General features: G+C 47.3%; 2 protein-coding genes across 9 annotated transcripts in view; one reads left to right on the top strand and one right to left on the bottom strand.

Annotated features, from left to right (window-relative positions):
- Ngef (neuronal guanine nucleotide exchange factor) overlaps positions 1 to 296 on the bottom strand; it is a 94,258-nt gene extending 93,962 nt beyond the window's left edge. The window contains exon 1 of one of the 2 annotated variants that reach the window (XM_038340089.2): positions 80 to 296. The gene's annotated coding sequence lies outside the window, so the exon portion shown is untranslated. The remainder of the gene's footprint in view (positions 1 to 79) is intronic. The other variant, XM_038340090.2, reaches the window with a different exon arrangement.
- Positions 297 to 301: 5 nt separating this feature from the next.
- Neu2 (neuraminidase 2) lies at positions 302 to 26,554 on the top strand. 7 transcript variants are annotated; one of them, XM_038340094.1, is made up of 5 exons: positions 302 to 450; positions 13,784 to 13,947; positions 15,625 to 16,142; positions 23,546 to 23,757; positions 25,269 to 26,554. In XM_038340094.1, exons 4-5 carry the CDS (start codon positions 23,557 to 23,559, stop codon positions 26,205 to 26,207), a joined length of 1,140 nt encoding a protein of 379 aa, XP_038196022.1. In that variant the 5' UTR covers positions 302 to 450; positions 13,784 to 13,947; positions 15,625 to 16,142; positions 23,546 to 23,556; the 3' UTR covers positions 26,208 to 26,554. The 7 variants fall into 7 exon arrangements, with proteins under 7 accessions (XP_038196022.1, XP_038196020.1, XP_038196019.1 ...); XM_038340098.1 differs by having other exon boundaries at positions 308 to 450; positions 13,857 to 13,947; XM_038340092.1 differs by lacking the exon at positions 15,625 to 16,142.
- Positions 26,555 to 26,768: the final 214 nt, after the last annotated feature.

The following is a 26,768-nucleotide window of genomic DNA, read 5'->3' as shown; positions in this document are numbered from 1 at the left end:
CTTCTTTGATCTTGTTTCGTTAAAATACACACACACACACACACACACACACACACACACACACGCACATTTTGCTCACCTGCCAGCCAGAAGAAGTTTCCAGGTGTTGTGTTCCCTCGTTAGCTCTTGGGTTTCTTCTTTTCCCATCTACCATCCTGCCCAGGCACCTCAGAGCAATCCTGTATATCTCCAGCGAAATGCATACGCTCCGGACCTGCCCCTGAGAACTGCCCGGAAAAGCCTCCCTGAGAAGCATGCCTGACCTTCAGACCCGCCTCAACCGTAGCTGGCTCCATTCCTGTGACAGGCACTTCCTGCCTGGCTGTTTACCTTGCTGGGTGCCCTGAGCCCAGGCAGGGTGGCAACCACATAGCTGCCCAGAAGCTGGGCAAGAGGGGAGGTACCACTGAGGTGAAGGCTGGACATGACGGGAATGCCTCTGGATGCAAGGTAATACTGAATGCAGGCTGAAAAGGGGACTCCCCACAACTGGCTGACCCGCACCCTGAGCCTGAGGTTGGGAAAAGGTTTAGGGTCCTCTGGGGTTCTAGTCACTTTTGTGTGAGTGTGTATACATGTGTGCATGTAGAAGCCAGCGGTGAATGCAGGCATCTTCCTTATTGCTCCTCACCTTATCTTTTTATTGAACCAGAACTCACTAGTTGGCCATCCACCAAATCTCATCTGCACCCTCCTGTCTGAGCCCCCTGTTGTGGGGATTAAAGGAACACACATTTAATTTAAAAAAAAAATGGCCGGCTTTTTATATGGGGGATTATGGATCTGAACTCAAGTCTTTGTGTATATATGTCAAGTACTTTGTCACTAAGCCAGCTCTTCTAATCACTCCTTTTCATGGCCATCAGAGCTCAACCTGACAGCTTCCAGGCAGGGGACACCAGCTGCTCTTTGAGGGGTCTTAAATCGATTATGACTATCACGGTGAATTATTATTAGTGGTGGCTTCTGTCTGCCTGGTGTTTACCACACGGCAGGTACTGAGCTCGGCATATTGTATAACCTCTCTGTGTAGCCCTGAGCTCTTGCTATAAGCTGAGAATTAGGCCCATTTTAAAGACACGTATGCTATAGGCGTGGGTCATCTTGCCCAAGGCCACGCGACTAGTAAGCAGCTTCAGGATTTCAGCCCAGATCAGCTGGAACCAAAGCCTTGGCTCTTAAACCATGGCCTTCATTCATCATTGTTATTAGCCACACTGGCCATATTTATGTAAGCCTCATGCAAGCTATTGTCTTTGTGACCTACCACTGGTAACAAATTAACCCAACCTGTACTGCCAAGAAGCAGAGCGCACTTGTAACCTGGGCTTCTGTGGGTCAGGAATCTGGGCAGGACTTGGCCACATTCTCGGCTCAGGGTTTCTCACTGGCTGGAGTCAAGGTGGCTGAGGGCCAGGGCTCCTTTCAAGGCTGTACGGGAAAGGCTCCTCTTCCAGGCCTCACGGGGTTGTTGACAGACCTGTGTTCCTCCTTGGGGGTTGCTAGACAGAGGGTCCAGTTTCCTGCTGAACAAGGCTGGGTGCCTGCTGTGTTTTGTTTGCCTCTCTGCCATGGCAGCTTGCTTCATTGAGCGTGCAGAAGATTCCAGGAGATGATAGTCACAGCCTCTCTCTGTGTGTCTCTCCGTCCCTCCCTCCGTCCCTCCCTCCCTCTCTCTCTCTCTCTGTCTCTCCCACCCCCCCCCCCCGCATGTGTGTCTCCACTTTATTGAGGCAGAGGCTGTCACTGGACCTGGAACTAGCCGATTTCATTCAGCTTCCCCTCGGGGATCACCTGTCTCTGCCTCCTGCGTGCTGGGAACAGCCTGGGAACCTAAGCTCTACCCCTCGTGTTTGCATCCCAAGCTCCATCTTAGCCTCGCAGACTTGTGTGATGTGCTCACGGAAATGACATTAAGTGGCACCCCACCACGTTGCCATGTCCTGCTTGTCAGAAAGCAGATATTAGGTACAGCCCACATGTCACAGCAGGACACGGACACAGGAAGTGGGCATCATTGAGTCCCGGCTATCTGCCTAGTGTGAAGTCTCACTGCCACAAAATGTTGCTTTTGGTTTAGCCACTGAAAGCCAGATGGAAGTAATCTCTCATCCATTCATCCCTTCTTTTTTTTTTAAAAAAAAATAAAGCATCTGTATTTAAATTAACTTACAAATCAAATATTACACACACAGCTAGATCAAGGCAGTCAACCAAACACTTGCCCAGTCTCAAACTTTCTCTCTCTCTCTCTCTCTCTCTCTCTCTCTCTCTCTCTCTCTATATATATATATATATATATATATATATATATATATAGCTTTACATTTTCACTATTAAATACATTTTAATTCACTAATTCATCTACACACACATCAAACAATTAATAACTCTGACCCAGCTAGTCCACTCTGGGCATATACTCCAAAACTCCATATCCTAGTTCAGAGATGTTTATAGATCCATGTTTATTGCTGTTTTGTAGCAAGAAAGTGAGGCTGACATAGATGTCTGCCAATGGATGATGGATAATGAAAGCATAACAATACACAAAATGGAATATTATTTGCATATGAAGAAAAATGAAATTTGCAGGCAAGTGTGTTGTGGGATATTTGTACACTGGGTGAAGATGTATTGCTGTGATTGGTTTATTAAAAAGCTAAACAGCCAATAGCTAGGCAGGAGGTATAGGCGGGACTTCCTGGCAGAGAGGGAGGAAATTGGAGATGAGAAAGAGAGAGAGAGAGAGAGAGAGAGAGAGAGAGAGGACAGGTGACATAAATGAAGCAGGGTGGGCGGTTTGTGAGAGAACTGTAGATTAATATAAATGGGAATTTAACTTATAAGAATTAGTTAGGAACAAACCTAAGCTAAGGCCAAGCTTTCATAGTTAACAATAAGTCTCTGTGTCGTTATTTGGGAGCTGGCTGGTGGGATAGAGAAAGACTGGTTACAAAAGTGGATGGAATCAAAGAATAATACTCAGTCTAACTATCAGACTCAGATAGAAAAAGAAAAGACTGCTTTTCTCCCTCATGTGTGGTCCTAGCACAGATCATACACGTGTGGATATGCAAACAGGTATAAGTGTGTGAATTAATTTATCTAATTATCTCCACTGTCTTGTGATGAGGAAGCCAGATATACAGAGGTTAGTTTGCCCAAGGTCACATACATTTTCCTGAACACACAGAAATGACAGGCATGTATTTCTGTAAAAAAAAAAAAAAAAAAAAAAAAAACACCACATTTCTGTTCAAAATTAAGGTCAACCTCCAAGTGCCACGAATGAATGGCTAATTCTGTTGTTACTCTGATAAACTCTTACGATAATCTCTGTGGTCTTTACTTGCTTTCTTTATTTTATTTATGTGTCTCTCTGTGTGTATGTCGCATGCACGTGGATGCCGTTGGAGACCAGAAGAGGGTGTTAGACTCCCTGGAGTTGTAGGTATAGGTGGTTATGAGCCACCTGATGTGTATGCTGAGAGCTGAACTCAGGTCCTCCACAAGAACAGTAGATGCTCTTAACCAATGAGCCATCTTTCTAGCCCTTTCTTCCTCCCTCCCTTCCTTCCCCTCAATCCATCCTTTCCTACCTTCTTTCCTCTCTCCCTCCCTCCCCTCCCTCACTCCTTCCTCCCTTCCCCCTCCCTCCCTTGCCCCGTCCCTCCTTTTCCCCATCCTTCCCTCCCTCCCTTCCCTCCCTCCCTCCTTCCTCCCTTCCCCCTTCCTCCCTCCCTTGCCCCCTCCCTCCTTTCCCTCCTCCTTCCTTCCCTCCCTCCCTCCCTTCCTTTTTTCCTTCCTTCCTTCCTTCCTTCCTTCCTTCCTTCCTTCCTTCCTCTCCCCCTCTCTTTCTTTCAAATCTGCACACATGCATGATGTTTGTGTGTGAGAGCATGTTCATGAGTAAGGTGGGCATACATGTGCCATGGCATGTGTGGAGGTCTGAGGACAACCTGGAGTGTAAGTCCTCACCTTCCATGATGTTTGAGACCGGGTCTCTTGCTGGTCCCACTGTATACATCAGGCTCCATGGCCCTCGATCCCCCAGAGCTTCCCGTGTCTCTGCCTCCCATCCCAACCTCACGAGTGCTGGGATTCAGACCCTGTTCCCACGTCCAGCTTTGCATGGGTTCCGAGGTCTGAACTCGGGTCCTCACTTCTGCTCACCGAGCCACCCCCCTCCTTTTGTTTGTTTGAGACAAATGCGTACGAGAACACAAGAATCTGAACCCTGTGGAGGCAACAGGAAACTTGAAAAGGACTTTCAGTGCCCAAGTTGAAAAATGCCCCAGGCTGTGGAGAGAAATTAGAATTGCCTACGGGAAATAGAAGCATGCACTGGAGCCACATATGAGGTGTAACTCTTAACTACTCCTGGTAACCAGAAATCCCAACACGGAAACTGAGAAAGATATTTGAGAGTCTTCGAATCCTTAAATATAGAAGGAGGCAATTATGGGGGAGGGAGGCTCTGTAACCCCAAACACCAGTAAGAACGATTCATCTGAGCACCTGGATGAGGATTCCCCGTGAGGGTGAGCTGACCCAGGAAAGCACCTGAGGCAGCCTGACGCGAAGTGTAACTCTCAAAGAAATGAGAAGGGGGACAAACAGAAAAATAGAAACAATAGGAAAACAGAAAATCCAGATTCTAAAAGCAATCATGTGAACTTTTACCCCCACTGTGATTCCAGAGTATGGAAATTGAATATTTTCTCTTTTTTTGTCAAATAATAATAACCGAGCAAGCTAAACATCCATAAATGTGTGAGCTGACCGGAGGCGGCGGTTAGACCAGGCTGTGTGTGAAGCTGGGAGGTGTTCCGCTGGGTTTACCGTAAGGAAGCACCATGGATTAGAGGCCTTAAACAACAGAAATTTATTGCTTTACAGTCGTCGAGGCTCAAAGTCTGAGATCAAAGATCCAATAGAGTTGGTTGTGCTTGAGGCCGCTCACTTTTGAAGTCCAGACTAGCAGGGCCAACAGGTTTGGTTCTCAACTTGCAGATGCCTGGGTTCTCCACATCTTTGTGTGGTTTTTCTTCTGTGTTGTGTAACATCCTTTGCTTATAAAGGCAGCAGCCAGATCCCAGCCTGTACCTCATTTTATCTTTTCTCTTCGCAGACCTCTCTCCAAATGCAGTCACGCTCTGAGGTACTACAAGTTAGGTCATTGACACCAGCTTAGGGTGTCTAAGCTTGGGAGGGGGGGCGATTACTTAGCTCAGTCTGTGGTATTCAGAACTCCTGGATTTTTGTTTGCTTGTTTGTTTGTTTTGTTTGTTTGTTTTTACTTTTAAGTCCAGTTCTGCAGATTTCGGGGGTATGTGTGACATTGGTCTAGGTGTCTTGTTTCCTCTTTTGTAAGCAGACGTGACAAACAGTGTCTGTGCTGCTATTAGACTTAAACACATCCATGGCTATAGAGCTTTAAAATAAGCGCATGGCCAAAACGATGATGGTTCAGCGGTTAAGAGCACCGGCTGCTCTTCTGAGGACCTGGGTTAGATTTCCAGTGTTCACATGGCAGCTCATACCTGCCTGTAACTCCATTTCCAGGGGATCCCAGGTCCTCTTCTACCCTCTATAAGGACCAGGCATGCACATGCAAACTCATATACATGTAAATGAACGCTCCTACACACCCGACTTCTCTGACTCCCCAAAGGAGGCCTTACCCCCTCTGAGGAGCGGATGAGGGGTGGGACTGGGGAAGGTAGGAGGGTAGGAGAAGGGGAGGGAAGGGGAACTGGGGTTGGTATGTAAAATGAAAAAAAATTAGATAAAAAATAAATTTAAAAAATTACAAAATATTTAAAGAAATAAAGATAGGAAACCTATAAAAACAAGAATGGGAAATTTTTGTGGCTCCAGAAACCATTCTGGGGAACAGAAGGGTGATGGTCTGTCTTCTGTATCTTTCCATGCTGACAAGGGACAAAGTTCCCACCTAGGAGAAACCATAACACTCCCCCTACTCTATCTCTTGGTCAGAGACAAGGCTGTGGATTCCCTATGGTAGGAGTTGGCTGGAATCCCTGCATCATAAGTTTAACAGAGATTTTACTAAGATCTAAGCAAGAGTAACCAATGGCCAAGAAAGGGTAAGAGCTAAGAGCCAAGAAAACCTTGGCCATATTTGTTCCAAGAGAGTCACCCTTGTATAGTTTGCTCTTGAGGGGTGTAATCCCTTGGACAGTTAGACGTTTTTTTTTGGAAATTTTAATTACTTATAAAAGCAGATTCAGAGAACAAAGAAGAAATTATAAGACTAAAAATATTAAAGAAAATCCTAACTATCTGGGTCTGATGGTGCACACCTTCAATCTCAGCAGTCAAGAGGCCAAGGCAAGCCTCTGTGGATTCCAGGTCTATACAGCAAATTCCAGACCTCCTATAGCAATGCAGTAAAACCCTGTCTTAAAAAGAAATTTGAACTAGACAACTTTATTTTTTTTAAATTTAGACACAAATTTTGATTTAGTGATTTGGGAAAGAGGCTTGGGAAAAGTCTTGAGTGAAGCATCAGGCAGTAAAGACACAGAAACTATGATAAAGGTTCAAAACCAGCCACAGAATAAATCACAAAACCGTAGGAGCCATTGACCAGGCCATTGTGAGGGAGAGCACCAGAAGTGGAGGAGAGAGAGAGTATTCAGAGAAATAATGAATGAGGAGTCTTCAGAGTCGAAGAGAGAGCTCCCAGTTTGAAAGCACGCTGGGTCCTAGACCAGGTCAGCGGAATACACAACTGAATTCACACCCAACCTGGAACGCAGCTGCAGGATACCAGAGATAAAGGGGAACACCCTAAATGCCTTCCAAGAACAGACAGATTCCTGCAGTCATGTCCTGTTCCCATAAGGCTTGACACGCCTCCTCCTCCCTTCCAGGGATGTTGCTGAGATGGTTGGCACTCTGCTGAGATGTTCTGTCTCTGCCTCAAGACATTCTCCTTTTTCTCCCCTGGACCACCTCAAGAGGTCCTCCTGACCCGCTTGTCCTCTCATCTCTTCCTCAGTGAGCCATGGCAACCTGCCCTGCTATTGTCCCTGCCTTTGCCAGCTCAGCTCCTCCCACATAATTAACAGGCAATTCTGAGACCTCCACTGTAACGTTGCTGCCTCTTCCTTCCCTGTGAGCGTGGTGTTAGCTATGCTGAATGTGTTCAACAACACTTTGTTGAGGCAAATTTGGAGTTCGTATTAAGGGACTTTATATAGATTTGAAGCCCTGGGGTTAAGAGAAAGAAAGGCATTGAGGAAGAACGTGAGACACACCCACGCTGTGGAACGTGGATGTGGGCTTCTCAGAGGAGAATCACCCAATAAATGTTCTTTTATTAATTTTTAAATTTTGTATTGGTTTTATTGAGCTATATATTTTTCTCTGCTCCCCTCCCATTGTACCCTCTCCCATGATCCCCATGCTCCCAATTTACTCAGGAGATCTTGTCTTTTTCTACTTCCCATGTAGATTAGATCCATGTATGTCTCTCTTAGTGTCCTCTTTGTTGTCTAGCTAGGTTCTCTGGAATTGTGAATTGTAGGCTGGTTTTTCTTTGCTTTATGTCTAAAAGCCTCTTATGAGTGAGTACATATTACATTTGTCTTTCTGGGTCTGGGTTACCTCACTCAATATAATGTTTTCTAGATCCATCCATTTGCCTGCATATTTCAAGATGTCACTTTTTTTCCACTGTGTAGTACTTCATTGTGTAAATGTACCACATCTTCTTTATCCATTCTTTGGTTGAGGAGCATTTAGGTTGTTTCCAGGTTTTAGCTATGACAAATAATGCTGCTATTAACATAGTTGAGCATGTGTCCTTGTGGGTATGATTGAGCATCCTTTGGGTATATACCCAAAAGTGGTATTGCTGGGTCTTGAGGTAGGTTGTTTCCTAATTTTCTGAGAAATCGCCATACTGATTTCCAAAGTAGCTGTTTGCACTCCCACCAGCAATGAAGGAGTGTTTCCTTAACCCCACATCCTCTCTAGCATAAACTGTCATCAGTGTTTTTGATCTTGATCATTCTTGGAATCTCAGAGTTGTTTTGATTTGCATTTCTCTGATGCCTAAGGATGTTGAGCATTTCCTTAAGTGTCTTTCAACCATTTTAGATTCCTGTTGAGAGTTCTCTGTTTAGGTCTGTACCCCATTTTTCATTGGATTATTTGTTCTCTTGATGACCAATTTCTTGAGTTCTTTGACTATTTTGGAGATCAGTCCTCTGTCCAATGTGGGGTTGGTGAAGATCTTTTCCCGTTCTGTAGGCTGTTGTTTTGTCTTGTTTACTGTGTCATTTGCTTTACAGAAGCTTCTCAGTTTCAGGAGGTCCCAGTTATTAACTGTTTCTCTCAGTGTCTGTGCTACTGGGGTTATATTTAGGAAGTGATCTCCTGTGCCAATGTGTTAAAGTGTACTTCCTTCTTTCTCTTCTATGAGGTTCAGTGTGGTTTGCTTTATGTTGAGGTCTTTGATGCATTTGGAGATGAGTTTTGTGCATGGTGATAGATATGGATCTATTTTAATTCTTCTACATGTTGACATCCAGTTCTGTCGGCACTATTTGTTGAACATGCTTTCTTTTTCCATTTTATATTTTTTGCTTCTTTGTCAAAAATAAAGTGTTCATAAGTGTATGGATTGATATCTGGTCTCTGATTCAATTCCATTGGTCCACCTGTATATTTTTATGCCAATACCAGGTTGTATCTCTGTAGCAGAGTTTAAAGTCAGGGATTGTGATACCACTAGAAGTTGCTTTATTGTACAGTATTGTTTTGGCTATCCTGGGTTTTTTATTTTTCTATATGAAGTTGAGTATTGTTCTTTTGAGGTTTGTGAAGAATTTTGCTGGGTTTTTGATGGGCATTGCATTGAACCTGTAGATTGCATTTGGTAAGATTGGCATTTTTACTGTGTTAATTCTACCTACCAAGAAAATGGGAGATCTTTCCATTTTCTAGTGTCTTCTTCAATTTCTTCCTTCAAAGATTTAAAGAACACCCTCAGTAGTATAGCAGAATACAAGATTAATGCAACGAATGTTCTTAAACACTTACTCTGTTGCCCCTTTGGACCTAAATATAAGTTAAGCTTGCACATGGAATCAAGCATATCCACATAAGTTCGTTATTTTTTCCACTTGGTGATCCAGTTAGGACAGAGTCAGCAAGGACCCACCCTTATGCCATGCTTTAATTTTTAAAATGTGTTCCCATGTTCATGTGTATGTATGTGTGCATGCATATGGAGGTCAGAGGACAACCTCTCATATTGTTACTTACATGTTATCCACCTTCCTTTTTACTTTTAGCTTATTATTACTATTACTATCGTTGGCATTTTGAGACAAGGTCTCTCTATGTATTTATGTAGTCCTGACTATCCAATACTTGCCATGTAAATCAGGCTGGATTTGAACTCACAGAGAACCTCCTGCCTCTGTCTCCTGAGTTCTGGGATTAAAGGGGTCAGCCAACCATATTTAAAGGGGTGGCTCACCATATTACTGTCAGCCATATTTTAAGATGGGGGGGTCTCTCGTTGTCTTGGAGCTTACTGTTTAGGCTAGACTGGCTGACCAGAGAGTCCCAGGGCCCCTCCTTGTCTCTGTCTCTTGAGATTACAAGCGTGCGTGCCAGCACCCACAAATTGCTGTGTGAGCTCTGGGGATCCGACTTGGGTCCTCGCGCTTGCTGTGCCTGCTGAGCCATCTCCCTAACCTCTCAAGCCACGTTTCAGTACTATTGTTAAATCATGCACGGCTATTGTTAAAGGCGTGGGTCAGAGTTGGGAGGGTACACTCAAGTTTTCAGGTTCTTGCATCCCAGGATGAGGAACTGTACCAAGGAAACACAGTAAAGTGGCAGAAATAGAGACAGATTGTTAAGAAAGAGAAAGACACTCCTGAGACTGGGAGTGAGCTCAGGTGCTGAGAAAGAGCTCAGAAGCACTAAGCAAGGAGTCTCATGACCCTCGACAGGTCCTCTCCAGACCACCCACCTTCCCTCGCTTTTGTACATTGTATGCTCTTTGGTGCGAGCTCTGTGGGTGATCTGGGGCTCAGGGAGGGAAGGTTCCCAGACTTTCTGCCAACTGTCTTCTTCGTGTTAATCTTGGTGTTGCCCTCTCGCATCCCTGTCCTAGGGCCACCACTCCCCACTGAGAGCTGTGATCCCAGAAAGCTTTTGAGGGAAGCAGACAGGTAACAGTCAATCAATCTTCTGTCCATCTTCAATGCTGGTAAAAGACAGAATCCCTGTCCAGGAGGGACTGCAAGCTTCTCTTCCTGTTTCAAGTATTGGTTGGAGATGAGGAAGCTTTAGCTTCCCTGTGGCAGAAGCTGGCTGAATCCCTTCGTCACAAGGAGTTTAATTTGAAATTGTCATGCTCTCTAGAAGTCACAGGTTTTTACAGGACTAAAATACAAGGTTTGTGTATGGGTTTGTGCACATGAATGCACAAACTCTCGGAGCCCAGAGACTACACTGGTTCTGGAACAAGAGTTATAGGCAGTTGTAAGCAACTCCATATGGGGACTGGGAATTAAATCCTAAGTACTGAGCCATCTCTAGGCTCTTATTTAATTTTAAAACATTTGCAATACCATGTTTGCATATAATGTACTGTCATTCCATACAGCCCCACCCCACTTCTCTTACCCCTCTCTACTTTCTCCCAGCTAGTCCCTCTCCTCCCTTGAGCCTCCTTGCTTGACCTCCCTCCTTTCCTCCCTTCCTTCTTAATCCTTTATTCCTACAGTCCTTCCACCTCCCCTTCCACATGTTCCCTGGACCCTGCAGAGGGTGCCATGGATGTCCCATTTAGGGTTAAGTACTCAGCTATCACCAACTCTCAGCACTTGGACCAGTCATGGGTCCCTGCTTTGACCATCTCTTTACGACTTACAGCTATTGAAAAAACTCTTATTCCAGTTTTAGAGACTGCATGGTTGCGTGCAGTTCAAGGGACACTACGTGAGGAACGAAGTACCAGGAGCTCCCTCTCTGCTCTGGTCCCCAAGATCTATGGCTTAGAGCTCTGCTTTCCAGCCAGACGACCTGAGTCACTGGCGAGTCTGAGCAGTCCTGGGAGAATTGGAATGGCTGCTTTGAATGACCTGCTCTTCTGTAGTTACCTTGCCTGGGCTTTAAATTGGTTGCCTGTGTTGTCCTTCTCCCAAGACCAGGTCCCTGCCATGAGCACGCCAGAGGTTATTTCTCTTACCTCCATGGAATAAGGTCTGCCTCCTTAAGAGCTCTAAGAATAGTCCCAAGTTATTGAGCAACTAGGCTCAGAGAAGGAGCTGGCTTATGTGACTAGTCGGCTTTGGCGTCTTCTGTTTTAAATCCCCGTTCAGGCTAAAAGTGAGAACAAGCGGGCCCTGCCTCCCTCATTTGGATTACAAGCTCAAAGGAACGGTCTTGTTACCTGGGGAATTATCTCCATGTTCCCAGGGACAAGACTGTCCACAGGAAATGCACAGAGAGGACCTGAGAGGAATTAAGGTATGGTGTAGCAGAAGCGAATATATCACAGCTATAGAAAGCCGGGAGCTTAGTAAATTAGGAATGGCTTGGCCCTGGCACCCTACAAAAGTGGTGGGCAATAGGACCCTGTGGACAGCAAAGTCAGCATTTGTGCTGCCAATGCCCAAGCTTAGAACTGCAGCTGAGTCTGTCATTCCAGCCATGCTGCCTGCCCCGGGGCAGCTGGGAAGGTGAAAGGAAGGAAGAAATTTTTTCGGAAGAGACAACAGGATTGTAGGAGTGAATGGCAGGAGAGCAGGAAAGTCTGGGGTGTGGTGCGCGTGGACCCCAAGCACCCGCGTGGATACCCCGTCTTTGCTGGTCTCCACCTGTGGCCGTTTAGGTGTTTGTGTGAGCACAGGCCTCTGTTTATGCTGTGGCGGTCAGCATAAGAACCCCTTCATCTCCCAGACTCCCCACTGGGTTGCTATGGGTCCTGCCACAGCTTAAAGGTGGACCACCCCCAGCTCCCAGGCAGGTGCCTTTCAGTCTAAAGTTCTGAAGGCTTGACAGCTGCCAGCTCATGCAGATGCTTGTTTGCCTCTGAACAAACTTAGGTAAGGTCCCTAGGGCAGAAGTAGTTTTAGGAGCACGCACTCCTGGCAGCAGAAGAGGAGGGAAAAGGAGAGACGCTCCCACGCTAGCAGCCTCTCGTGGAGCTTGCCCCCAGAAATCGAAGGGAGTGCCCAGAAGAAAGAAACAAGGAACAGCCCAGACCCTACTTCCTGCCTGTGCCAGTTGTCAATGGTGCAGAAGAATGTCAGGAGGGTACCCACCGAAGTTTCCAGGTTCTCATGCCCCAGGCTAAGGAACTGCACCAATGACATGTGATGGGTAATAAAAATAGTTTATTAAGAAAGAGAAGTTTCCGAGAATGGGAGTGGGCCAGTGAGGGGGGTCAGGAGTCTTGTGACCCTGTGTAGGTGTGTGTACAGTACCCACCGTTTTTGCATACCGTAGGCATATATACCGCAGGCTGTGCTTGTCACCCGTGGCTTGGGTAGGGAAAGTCCTCCAGTCTTTTAAGCCAGCTGGCTTCTTTCATGTATTGTTCGCGTCTCTCTGCACGCCTTGCCTTTCTTCTTCTGTTCCATGAATGGAATTGGTCTGTACGTGGAGGAGCACAAGAAAGTAAGCAAGCATCATCTGTCTAACATCAGGTAAGAATGACCGCCGGGGGCGTTTATTTGCTTCCTATAAGCCTGGGTGTGGCGGTGCATGCTTATAATCGCAGAAATTAGGAAGCTAAAGGAGGAGAAGTATTAGTTGGAGGCCGACCTGGATACCTAGTGAGCTCCAGGGCAGCCTGAGCTACAGGTGAGACTCTCCCTTGAAAAACAGAGAGGTAAATAAACGTTAAAATAAAAAATAATAATTCTACATGCAAAAGATGTTTACTGTGTTTTATTTGCTAAGTTTGGGGGATTCATCAATGTGTGGTTTATTTGGTTTTATCTTTTAACAGAGTTTTTAGTGCTTAGTAAATTTACCAAAGTGGGGCCTTATTTGCCATCTTGTACCCTACTTCCTCTTGCATTCTATAGCATTTAAACAGAGCGTTAACTGTCTTCTCTCTTTTCTGCGGCTTTTCTGAGACAGAATCTCATTCTGTAACCTAGGACTTGCTCAGAACTCATCATTTGTAACCCAGGCTGGCCTCTTGGGGAGACACTCTTGCCTGAGCTTCCCAAGTGCTAAGATTACATGAGCCACCATGTTGGGCCATTTCCTTCATCCCCTGTACTTACTGCACTCTGAAACCACTCTTCAGGGACCCACCAGTCATCTGGTGGGAAAATAAGGGGGTCAAAGTATTCCCTTCAAGGACATTACCTGACCTGTGCCTGTAGGTCAAAGAAGGAAGTTTATTGGATCCTTTTGTGTGGGCTAGCCTTGGGGTGGAGGTGGTGGTCTGAATGAGAATGGTCCCCATAGGCTCACAGACTTGAATACTTGGTCATCAGGGAGTGGTACTCCTTGAGAGGGATTAGGAGGTGGTGCCTTGTAGAAGTGTATTACTGGGGGTTGGCTTTGAGGTTTCAAAAGCTCCAGCCAGGCCCAATGGCTCTCTCTTTTCCTGAAGCCTGTGCATCTGGATGCAGAACTCTTAGGAACTTTTTCAGTACCACACTCCCCACCATGACGCTAATGGACTAAACCTATGAAAAATGTAAGCCAGCCCCAATTAAATGCTTTCTATTATAAGAGTTGCCTGGGTCATGGTGTCTCTTCACAGGAACGGAACACGGACTGGGACAATGGGGCTTCCACGAAGAAATCCCAAGTCCTTATTGATGACTGTCTTCCAGACCTCATGTGAGAGAGACGAAGACCAGAGCATGAGGACCCAGAAGTGGCTAGAGAGATGGACCATTGTGACCAGGGAGGTGGGCAAGTGAGGTAAACCTCCCAAGAAGTAAAGAACTGAATGTATGCTTAGCTCTGAGCCAGGGAACATTCTAGACCTGAGCAGCCAATGGGAAGATATCATGAAAAGACTTTGGAATAAGATAGGAAATAAAAGGGAATCCTTTCTCCCTCTTTTTTAATTGATTTTTATTGAGCTCTACATTTTTCTCTGCTCCCCTCCCTGCCTCTCCCCTCCCCTTCAACCCTCTCCCAAGGTCCCCATGCTCCCAATTTACTCATGAGATCTTGTCTTTTTCTATTTCCACCTTTCTCCCTCTTTTGTCAAGACTAAGGCAAAAAACATATGATCTGAAACCAACTTGACTTTAGCTACCTATTGACGTGTCCTGTGTTCAGCCCATCCATGTCCTGCAACGGACTGGAACGAGGTGGTACATGCTTTTGGCTGTGTGCCCCAAGTGACTTGTCCCTCTGGGAAGGGCCACAGAGCTTTACATGTGGTAGGCCCAGGAGATAAGAGTTCATCGCCAGGGACTGACATCTACTGGGTCTCTTACCTACTGAACATTAGGTTAAAGGTCAGATGGGTTATCTGATCCAATCTTCATGGATGACAGCCATCTGCCCATCATAGAGACACCAATGGTGTGTCAGAAAGTACCTTAGATAAGAGTAAGCAAGGCACTGGAGATCTTTGCTGTCTGTAGGTAGCTGTTGAACAAGAGAGAGGGGTGAGGAGGGGAATGAAATATATTTGGAGGGCTGGAGAGATGGCTCAGTGGTTAAGAGCACTGACTGCTCTTCTAGAGGTCCTGAGTTCAATTCCCAGCAACCACATGGTGGCTCACAGCCATCTATAATGAGATCTGGCGCCCCCTTCTGGTATGCGGGCACACATGGAAGGAATGCTGCACACATAATAAATAAATAAATCTTTTAAAAAATATATTTGGAAATTGACATGGCCATGATAACATGTGTGGGTGTTTTTGAAGGGAAAGGGAAATAGGAAAACTTTCAGAGGCAAAATGAAGATTCTGTAAGTTACTTTGAAGTCATTCTTGGCCACAAGGATTAGTAAGAAAGGTGGCCTCCATCTTGGGTTGGATAGGATAGTTGCCCTTGTGGTATTTTCTGTGTAAGCTTGAGTTGGCCTTTGTGTTCCAAAAGAGTCTTTTCTAACTGCTATCAGATATACATGTGTCCTGACTGGGCTTTTAATTTAATTTAATTTAATTTTTTTTGTCAACTTGACACAGCTAGAATCATCTGAGAAGAACCTCAGTTGAGCAAATGTTCCTTCAGATTGGCTCGTGGATAAGCCACTGGGGCATTTTCTTGATTAATGATTAATGTGGGAGGCCCTGTCACTGTGGGTGGTACCATCCCTGGGCAGGTAGAAAGTCTAAGAAAGCAAAGTGAACAAGCCAGGAGGGGTAAGCCAATAGCCAGCGATACTCCAGGGTTCTGCTTCCTGCCTTGAGTTTCTGCCCTGACTTCCTTTAGGGATGGAATAAAGTACAGATGGTTTTGTTCCTGGTGTGTGTCACAGAAATAAAAATGCAGACTAAGAAAATGCATGAGTTCCTGTGTCAGAGCTGTCTGGCTGATGCAGTGTTACGGTCAAGGTTTCGCAAAGGGGGCTCCATTCTGATTCTGAGCGCTTTTGCGTAGTTTAGGACTGACATGAGGTTTTTCATTTTTCAGAGAAGCTGAGGTTCCAAGGGGTCATTTGGCTATCTCAGCTGAGCCAGAACGGCAGCCAAGTTCTACGTGACTCTAACCTACTCCTCCCCAGGAACATTACATTTTCCCAAACCCCAGGAAGTCTGCTCCCACTGAGCGCGTGTTGCTCAGTGTAGCCATTTGTAAGAGACAACTTGACTCACGCCACCCGAGGTCCTCTCTGATTCAGGAGTGACGGGGTTGGTAGCTGGCAGACTTGTTCCAGACTAATGAAAGGCAGCATCCTAATTAGGCCAGGGTTGGGCCTGGACGCTGACATAGTTCCCCGAAGTGTGCCTTGTCAGATGAGTGGGAGGCACACAGGAGGACTCCTTTAGCTGTGTATATAGCGCATGGATGGACAGAGGGGCTGAGACTGGAGTCAAGGCCAGGGAACTACAGGAGCCACGGTGACCTTCTAGAAACCAGAGTCCTACTGCCTCTCTCTGTCTTTACAAGCCCAGACCTCCCTGGATCCTGCTTGGCACACGCTCCTGGAGGTATGATATGACTTATCTCTAAATTGACCCGTATGTCCCTCTGTTGACATAAACAACAGTTCTTGCTGCTAGGGCTTCGTCTGAAGTGATGTGCTGCGTGGGAAAGCTTCCAGTAAGATTGGTTTAACAAGCATGGTGGTTTCACAGTATCTCAGCCCATGCTGGTGGAACACACACCTTCATGGGTTCTTGGGTACCTAGAGGGCATGTAGGTTGGGGTCAGGTTGGGGAAGGGGACTCAGATCAGCAACTGAGCAGCTGATTCTACTCTTGAATGGCTGGCTGTCGCTCTAAACTTTTTTTTATTTTTCGAGACAGGATTTCTCTGTTGCTTTTGGAGCCTGTCCTGGAACTAGCTCTTGTAGACCAGGCTGGCCTCGAACTCACAGAGATCCGCCTGCCTCTGCCTCCCAAGTGCTGGGATTAAAGAGCTCTAAACTTCTAAAGAGAGCTCTCGGTGTGTCCATTCCATGTGATTCAAGGCCCCCTTTCAGTTTAGAATGGATCCAACTGGGGTTGTTGAACTGGCTGGAGATGGGTGCTCTTGGGGGACAGGCTGACTACACTTTGGGCTGATGGCGCTGCACAAGGCTGCCTTCATGGTGCTGTTCCTTGCTTAGGGTAGACGACTGCTATCCCTTGGGGTAAAAGCTCCATTCCAGGGCTGCAGCCAATAGGCAATAACTCAGAACAACTCAAAATTCACAGCCTGGCTCAGCCTAACGAAACAACTAGCTTTTCTGTGGCTAGCAGCACAGACCTCGGCATCCGTCGCCATAATTACTGACGTTTGGCTGTTCTTTGGGGTCCCGGAGGGCAGGGCCAGGGCCCCGTTGCTTGCGTTTCCTGGTATTTAGAAGGTGCCACTTTGCAAATTATCCCGCATCTCCTTGAAGAGAAGAAAATAAGTGAAGCCAGCAATGAGATCCCTGGCTTTGCAAGATTTGTGCTGGGCTGTGCCCCAGCAGGAACGGAAGAGGAGGCAGTGAGACCCTTGGGTGAACGTCTTCGGGGTGTGTGGGTTGTGGAATCTGGCAGATCCAGGCTCGGAGCCACATGCCTCCACCACCTGAGGCTGGGTGCTTGTGGGGAGCCACCTACCACCTTCCTGACCCACTTTTCAGTTTTCTCACAGCTGTGCCAGCTCCGACGCCTGCTTCCGTGGGTATGTGGGGGAAGCGAGCTTCCTCATGGAAGACGCTGCGAGCTTGGTGGCCACAGCAGTGAGTGCCAGTCAGCCTTGGGTAGCCTTAGGGAGGCCCAAACGAAATCTCTGTTATACAGTCCTTTCTGATCTACTGGCAGTTACTTGCCTTGAACATGATGGTGTCCGTTTCTCGTTGCTGATCTACTGTCAGGTTTGGCTTATACTGAGACCCTCCCTGTTCAGGTCCCGTCCAGGCTCATCCGCTGCTGATGGATGGGGACTCTGTGGCTGCCTAGCTTAGCCTGCTGCTTCCTATGAGGAAAGAGAAACTTTTTCCAACCGTGAATAATCTTCCAGGGGGTGACTAAGGTCAGAATCTGAGTTTGGGTGAGTGTGGAGGCTGGAAGTCAACCTTGGGTGTCATTCCTCAGGGTCTCTGGAGACCTTTACTGGGAACTCATTCTCTAGCTAAGCTGGCTGGCCAGGGAGTCCCAGGGATCTGTCTGTCCCTGCTTTCCCAGGAATTACAAGTATCTCGTGTCAGGCCTGACTTTTTACACCGGTTCTTAGGGTAGACTTCAGGCCCTCATGCTTCTGAGGCAAGCGTTTTATTGACTGAGTCATCTTTCTCCAGCCTCAGAATCCGGGTTTTTGACTCTTGACTTAGTTCTGTTCCCATTGCATCATCCGGAAGCCACTGCCACTGTTCGGAGGTAGAGGTGTGTCGAGGGACCCCGGAGGGCCCTAGACGCTTGCTCACGTGCAGAAGATGGAGTTCGAAAGTACCTTTGCACTCAGCTTGCCTACTTAAGTGTTGGTGGCGTCATACAGATGTCTACCACGTGGGGGTATCAGGACGATTCGATGATGAATAAATATTTGTAAGTATCAAAATTCTAAATGCAGTTCACAAGGATTTCTAGAAATATCGGGTACTTAGAGAACACAAGGTCTTTTGTAAAGAGCGCCCGGGTGGGGGTTGGGAAATTGTTAGTGGGTGTGTGAGTTTGGAGACACCTTGTGCTAACCTTGAAGTCCTTTTCACCGGGTCTTTTCCACTCCTGGGCTCAGTCTTGTCTCTAATGTACAGGGAGTGACTGCTTAGAGAGATGAGTGCCCTGTGGCTGGACCGCGATTAGCAGGTATCTGCTGTTCTGTGTCCTCCACTACAGCGTCACTGGGCGTCATGGGCTTGCAGAGGATCTATGGGATTGATGGAATAATTGCTGTCAAATGCTCAGCCAGACCCTAGCCCTGGCAAGGACCATGTAGATATTGGCAATAATATTAATCTTTTCATCCCTGGTCAAATCCTCACTTCATCAGAACAGGCTTCTTGGCCTATTTTATTTCTGGTCCATCCCATGTTCCCAGAATACCACACGGCCCTGTGATGGGAATGACTGTATGTGTTGCCATCCTTAAGGAGGCCAGACACTAAAGGAAGGATCTAGAAAACAGCCATGGACACTGTGGAAGCCAGGACCTAGCTTCTTATATAAGCACTGACCAGGCCTGACCTGGTTTGCTTTCTGTTTTTCTGATAAACACATAGGGAGCCCAGGGAGAAAGGAGCTTATTCAGCTTACACATTCTCATCAGACTCTCACAGAGAGACGCTAAAGGGCGAACTCAAGGCAGGACCTGAAGCAGAGGCCATGGAGGAACACTGCTTACTTCTTGGCTTGCTTTCATGTCTTGCTCAGCCTGATTTCTTATACGACTCAGGCCGCATGCCCAGGAGTGGTACCTATAGAGAGATGAGGGCCCCCCACATTAAACACTGACCAAGAAAATGCCCCCACAGACACACCCACAGGCCAGTATAATAGAGGCAATGCCTCAGTTGAGGTTTCCTCAGTTGCCAGGTGACTTCAGTTTGTGTCAAGTCGACGAAAACTAACTAGCTCATGCTCTTGATCATATTGCTTCTGCTGCCTCAGTCTCTAGGAGACACCGTCACCACCACCACTGTGGTCACTGTTATGTGTGTCATCCAGATCTCTATCCTGTCTCACATGGAGAACTGTAGCAGCCTCAGCTGCTCTCTCTCCCTGAAACTGAAAAAGGAACTTCCCTAAAGTTGACTCAATCGCCTGCCGAAAAAAAATCCCAGAAACCTTCCGCTTGCCTCTAGGCTGAAATCTAACTCTTGTGACCAGTAAGGCTGTGCAAAGATGCTCAACATCATTAACTACCATGGAACACAACCCAAACTACACTGAGCTATCCCTGCACAGCCACAAGATGGCTAGAATTGAAAAGACACATGACAATTGTTGGCTACAGTGTGTGTGGGGGGGTGGGGACTGGGACTCCTTTCACACCCAGGGAAAGATGGAAGTGGTAAGTTAATGTGGAAGAGATTCAAAAGTAACTCAGGAGTAGAGGGTTCACCCAGAATACTGAGGCCTTGTGTTTGATCCCCAGTACTGTGCAGTGCTGCATAAACCAGATTGTTGGGCCCAGGGTCACACAATGATGGGAAGCCGACCACCAAAGTCTATTAAACCAGAAGCAAGCTTTATTCAGAAAAAGAAGGAGAAAAAAAAATCAACCTCAGGGCACACAAAGCTTCTCAGCTATAGCTGTGAGCACAGCCAGAGATCAGGCTTCTGCAGCTGTGGCCATGGGGGCTGGTTTGGGGCCTCCTCTTATAGTAAAGCCAAGTAGCAGGTGAGGGTCAAAGAATTTTTACAATCTTGAGGTCAGTCTTCAAGTCACATTACATTTAAGTTTTACAACTTTTGGTTATAGGATGTTAAGTTAGGATGTTTGAGAAAGCCTGTGGCTGACACAGCTGCTTTTCACTGTTCCTATAAGAATGCAAGGCAGAGAGTAGCACATAGGGGGACAGGTAAAAATTATGGGAATACAAGCAGAGGGTCCCAGAGAGGCAACAGTTAGATGATAACCTTTGTCCACAGTACCTCCTAACACACATCTTTAATCCCAGCACTCAGGAGGCAGAGGTAGGTGGATCTCTGTGAGTTCAAGGCCAGCCTGGTCTACAAGAGCTGGTTTCCAGGACAGGCTCTAAACCTACAGAGAAACCTTGTCTTGAAAACAACAACAACAACAACAACAAAGTTGACTCTGTACACAGTGGCTGCCAGGATGTCTGCTCTTAAGGCAAAGTGTTTGTTAAAGGTTAGCAGTGACTGCCCACTTTATTCTTTTTCTAAAATGTGTTTGGACTTACAATTTTATATTTATGTAGTCCTGTACCAGACCCTTCATTTCTATATTCTATTCCTGGACTCTTCAAGATGTAGCTGAACATGTCTGCAATCCTAGTCCTTGGGCGGTGGAGGCAGGAGGATCAGGAGTTTAAAGTCACCTTTGACTCCATATTGAGTTCCAGGCCAGTCTGGGCAACATATTTAAAAACAATGAATAAATAAATAAATAAATAAATAATGAAGTACTGATGCAAGCTGTAACATGAATGAACCTTAGAAACAACATGCTAAGAGAAAGAAGCAAGGTACAAAGACCATGTACTAGGCGACTGTACTTGTATACAATGTATACATATAACAGGCAAAGCCAGAGATAGGGAGTAGATTGATGGGTCCTGAGGCTTGGGCTGGGATAGAGCAGAATGACTGCCCGCAGTTGCAGGATTTGCTGGTGGGCAATGAAAACACCTGGAATTGGAAAGTGGCAATGTCTGCGCAGCCTTAGGGTGGTCCTTTGAGAAGCTGAATTGTGTATTCTACGATATTAAGCATCCCTTTTGGAAATGGAGAGTGGCCCTTCTCTGCAGGATGGACCGTCCAGGATACGCAGTCCCTACTTCTAGCCAGAGGCCTCCAGCCCTCTCCCAGACCCCATCTTCTCTCTCTAAACCATGGGCTCTTGTCACCTCACTGTGCCGAGCCCTGTGGTCCCTCCTCTGGGTTGCTCTCAACCCCTGCTGTTGCTCCGAAATCACATTCCCCTCTTCGGACCCAAGGGCTGACTCAATCTCCTTTTCTAGTTCCTCATGGCAACCCCTCTGACTTTCCTGTCTCAAGCTTCTTTGTGGATGTCCTTGGCTCCCCTCCCACATTATATACCGAAGGCCACTCATGGAAATGGAGAAAGCTTTGGCCCTGGATACATCTAAAACCAACATTTAAATCTGATTATATGGCTGCTGAAGAATTTTCTTCAGGACCAGCTTTTCAGCCCTTGATCGAGTTCCTAAGACACCGAAACATCATTTTTCTTCTCAGTTTTTTCTTTTATTTGTATCCAGCTCTCCCCTATTAAGTTTTATGACAGTTATATCCATGGAGCGAGATGGCAGTTGGCAGGCCTAGATTTCATTTTGTTTAGTTTTTTGTTTTCTTTTCTTTTTTTTTTTTTTAACCGTCTTGGTCTAGCCCAGACTGGACTTGAATTCCAAACACTCTTCCTGCCTCAGCTTCTCATGTGGGCATAAGCCACCCAACTTATCTTCATCTCCACTTCAAAGCAAAGATCTGTCTCCACCCATTGAACATTTTTCCTTAGCTAGCATCTGCCCTTCTAGACATTCTGTCGCCATGTTCCAGTAACATTCACTGTGGCTCGAGAAACTCTCAAAAGAGGTTAAAGACAAGTTTTATTGAATAATGTATTACACGGTAGAAAAATGTCGGAAAGCCCTGCCTCCTGCTCGCTGACCCCAGGCTTTCATTTCCCCTCCCCAGAGGTTAAGGCATGGGTAAGACTTCATAGGAAGCTGGTGGCTCCCTTGGCAGCAATTTGACTGAGGTTTCTGAACCTGTAACAAGCTTTCTTGTTGGATTTTCTTTTGGGTCTTCATCCCCCCCACCCCAAATAATGACATAGAGACTTATTGTTAATTATGAGAGCTTGGCCTTTAGGTTAAGCTTATTCCCAACTAGCTCTTATAACTTAAATTAACATGTTTCTGTTAATCTATTTTCTGTCACGTGGCTTTTGACTTTTCCTCCATTCTGTGTGTCCACCTCCCTTTGTGTCTTCCTGGAGTCCCTCTCCAAGCCTAGATTCATCCTGAGTTCCTCTCTCTGCCTGGAAGTCCCACCTAACCTCTCCTGTTCAGCTCTTTATTAAAGCGATCAGGTGCCTTAGGCAGGCAAGGCAAAACAGCAATGTCTTTACAGTTTGCTCAAATATCGCACTACAATTACGCTTAGCAGGGAGGAAAGGAAGTTTTTGTGTTTCTTACATTCTTATGTTTTATGTCTTAGCCTTTGCTGTACTGTCTGCAGACCAGGCTGGCCTCGAACTCACAGAGAGCCTCCTGTCTTTACCTCCCGTGTGTGTGCTGGGAGTAAAGGTGTGTGTTACCACCACTTGGCTTTTTATCTTAGCTTTTTTGTTTTGTTTTGTTTGTTTGTTTTGTTTTTCGAGACAGGATTTTGCTGTAGCTTTGGAGCCTGTCCTGGAACTAGCTCTTGTAGACCAGGCTGGCCTTGAACTCACAGAGATCTTCTTGCCTCTGCCTCCTGAGTGCTGGGACTAAGGCATATGCCACTGCCGCCAGGCTATATCTTATCTTAACATCTGTTATGTTCTCGGTAGATAGGTAGGTAGGTCATCAAATACAGCTCTTGTTGGGGATAATCTTGGCTTCTGGTTCTCTCAGCCAATGGTGGTTATTCCAGCTAAAAAGTTAGCTGTCAACGCTTCGTCCACCATAGTCACCAAGTTATCCCCTGACTTCTCAATTCTTTTCAGCAAATGTGTATCATTATTGTCGTTCATTTTCTTATGCCTCTAGGGCTCCACCCAGCCCCATTAATAGGTAAAGCCTCTCTCTCCAGATCCACAGCCATCCCCTGCCTGCCTCAGGGTGGCACCCACACAGCGGGGGCAGCTGGTGTATCAGCCGCAGGCAGCTGTGGGAGCGGAGCCTGGGGAATGGAGGCGTTTTCTTTTTCTCTGGAACAGCTTTCTAGGGCTCTGGAGTTATAAAAGGCTCCCGTGTGTCATTCCCTGGCATCCGGACAGCTGCAGAGTGCCACTCAGCAGGCTCTTCTACTCTACCAGGCTCAGCAGCAGAAGGTTGCGGCAAATCTGTTGTGAGGGGAACGGGTGACTTATGGCAGGAGTCTAATACAAAACACACTTTTCTGTTCCTAGATGGAGTCCTGCCAGGGCTACTGCACAACCGGCAAATGGGGCCTTGGGAGATGAGAAAGGACAGGCCACCAGACAGGACCTGGCTTGCTGGTCAGATGGGTGTCACCTGTTTGGCACAGGTATGACAGCAAACAATGAATCTTCTCTCCCTGCCCAGATCTCAGGCCCATGGCGACCTGCCCTGTCCTGCAGAAGGAGACACTGTTCCAGACAGGAGTCTATGCTTACAGAATCCCGGCTCTGCTCTACCTGTCGAAGCAGAAGACCCTGCTGGCCTTTGCGGAAAAGCGCCTGACCAAGACGGATGAGCATGCAGATTCAATCGTCCTTCGAAGAGGAAACTACAAGACAGCCACCCATCAAGTCCAGGTAAGGCAGGACCCAGCTGCAGTGACTCCAGCTGGGGTGTCTCAACGCACACCTGTGTGGGTGCTGGGCGCTCTGGAACCAGTCATAGATCTCAAAGAATACAGGGGCAAGTCCATCCCTTGGTGACTAGGATGCAGATGGGGTCTAGGAAGCCTGGGAGGGGCCTGGAAACCCATCCAGGGACAGGATGGCCAAGGGGCTCCAGTGCCCAACCCTCACTGGGGCTCAAGGAGCAAGATTTGTTGGCTGACCACATGCTTCATCGCATGACTGGCTGAGTGTCCCAGCATCCTTGAAAGCCCAAGGGAGGAGCGGTTCGTTGTCATTTAACAGGAATGGTACCCTCTGAGGGCAATTAACTTGGGGGCCGGGGGTTGGATGATTGTGTGTGCACTGGTAACATTACTCTTCCCACAACTCCGTGGTAGCTGTTCAGAGTATAGCAACAAAGTTTCTTTCGATTGGCGCCTAATTGTTATACACAGTCATGGCACTTGAAGCAGATGGGGCTGAGTTCAAGGCCTGGGTCCGTTCCTTATCCAAGGGACGGTCTTAGGCAACTTGGCTACCCGATTTAGGCCTCTCGTTCTCAAACTATGAAATGGAGCTAATGGAGCTAGCTACACTTCTCCTTCAGCATTGGGGAATCAGGCAACACGGTGGCCATCCGTCTTTAGACAATGTCTGTGCGTGGGGTACTGTACTGGGGCAGCTGGTGCAGAATAGGGAGAGACAGTGGCTGTAGCATGCATCACGTGGCATTGGCAACAGGGAGGCTCAGTGTGGATCTTCACTCTCTCTGAGTTCACTGGTGGGGTATCATAAGCAGGTGATGCAAGGGTGACCCTCATCTTCTGTCTTGGATCAACCAGCCTGATGTGGTCCATACTAAGCCTTTGCCTTTAAGAATGCTGACCAACCAGGAAGAGGAAGGATGGAGTTAGTAGTGGTTCCTACCATTACTACTTACAATTTTTAAAAATCACATTTACTGGCTCGTTTGTCTGTATGTGCATGCCCTGGAATAAGTCAGTTCTCTCGTCCCATCACGTTGGTGCTGGAGATTGAGCTCGTCATGAGGTTTGGTGCCGCATACCTTAACTTGCTGAACCACCTGCTGGCTCCTAAGTCACTTTTGTGTCCTGGGGGTCTGGCACATCACGGGTGCCCTGCAAATATATGTTGGTGGAAAGGAAAGTAACAGAGCCTTCAGAAAGGAAAGTGGGGAGGGAGGGAGAGAGGGAGGTAGGGAGGGAGGGAGGGAGGGAGGGAGGAAGGGAGGGAGGGAGAGAGGGAGAGAGGGAGGGAGGGAGGGAGGAGGGAGGGAGGGAGGAAGAGGAGCCTGGCCTTGACTGCTCTGGGTGGTAACCGGTAGGTGAAGCAGTCCCTTCGTGGCCTTTGATTCCTTCTCTAAGAGACACCTGCCCCATGGACCCCCCAGAATAGCTGCTGTCATTGTCACAAGTAATTTCAAGTTTGTGTCTCCCTTCTTCCCCTCCCCTCACACTCAGTGGCAAGCTGAGGAGGTGGTGACCCAAGCCCGGCTGGAGGGCCACCGCTCCATGAACCCGTGTCCCTTGTATGACAAGCAGACAAGGACCCTCTTTCTGTTCTTCATCGCCATCCCTGGGCATGTGTCAGAACACCACCAGATCCAGACCAGGGTTAATGTCACACGGCTATGCCACATCACCAGTACTGACCATGGGAGGACCTGGAGCCCTGTCCGAGATCTCACAGATACCACCATTGGCAACACTCACCAGGACTGGGCCACGTTCGGTGTGGGGCCTGGGCACTGTCTGCAGCTACGAAACTCAGCGGGGAGCCTGCTGGTGCCCGCTTATGCCTACCGGAAACTACATCCTAGCCAGACACCTGCCCCCTTTGCCTTCTGCTTCCTCAGCCACGACCATGGGAACACTTGGGAGCTGGGCCACTTTGTGTCCCAGAACACACTGGAGTGCCAGGTGGCTGAGGTTGGCACTGGAGCTCAGAGGGTGGTCTATCTCAATGCTAGGAGCCACCTGGGAGCGAGGGTCCAGGCACAAAGTCCTAACGGTGGCCTGGATTTCCAGGACAATCAGGTAGTGAGCAAACTTGTAGAGCCTCCCAAAGGCTGCCACGGAAGCGTGACTGCCTTTCTCAACCCCACCTCAGCGGCAGATGCCTTAGACGTGTGGCTGCTCTATACCCACCCTACAGACTCCCAGAAGAGGACCAACCTGGGTGTGTACCTCAACCAGAAACCGCTGGACCCCGCGGCCTGGTCAGAGCCCACCCTGCTGGCCACAGGCACCTGTGCCTACTCAGACTTGCAGAACATGGGAGGTGGCCCTGATGGCTCCCCACAGTTTGGGTGTCTGTATGAGTCAGATAACTATGAAGAGATCACTTTTCTCATGTTCACCCTGAAGCAAGCTTTCCCAGCGGTATTTGGTGCCCAGTGATTTTCGTTGTTTGTGACCCAAAGTCTTTCCTTGTGCTTCAGAACATCCATCTTTCCTCCCTTCCAGCATCCTCTAGATTGGAGGCCAGCTCTTGGGCTCTTCCTCTGGAGTATGCAGAGAGCTTGGTCTCTTGGCTCTTCATAGGTTTTGTTGTTCCGGCTGCCACAGTGGATTCTATTTCCAGCCCAGAAATCAAAGGAGCCTGGCTTTCCCCAGGCTTTTGACAGGGAAGGTGGGGGAAGAGGCTGTTATCCTGTGTGTCAGCTGTCACTATGCTGGCTTAGCCTGCCTGTTTCCCCACTCCTAGTTTTTCGGTGAGTTCTTAATAAATTATCCAACCCAGCCTATTTCTTCCTGGAAAAATGTTCACATAGTCCTTGGGGAAAGGTTAAGCCAAAATTATGAATTAACAAAGGCCTGTGTGTATGTGTGTGTGTGTGTGTGTGTGTGTGTGTGTGTCCATCCTTGCCAATGCTTTAGAGTAGACAGAATCAGAACACTTTTTTTTAAACCTGTTAAGTCATTGTATTAATCTCCAAGGAATGTTCTAACAAATTACCC

The sequence above is a fragment of the Arvicola amphibius genome, chromosome 8, assembly GCF_903992535.2.
Source record: "Arvicola amphibius chromosome 8, mArvAmp1.2, whole genome shotgun sequence".
NCBI lineage: Eukaryota > Metazoa > Chordata > Mammalia > Rodentia > Cricetidae > Arvicola > Arvicola amphibius.
The sequence above is the reverse complement of the archived record's forward strand: the minus strand, read 5'-3'. Positions and strand labels throughout refer to the sequence as shown.

Coding starts and splice junctions, on each gene's coding strand:
- Neu2 (XM_038340091.1), top strand. Junction 23,758..25,268: donor CAGCCACCCATCAAGTCCAG/GTAAGGCAGGAC, acceptor CCTCACACTCAG/TGGCAAGCTGAGGAGGTGGT.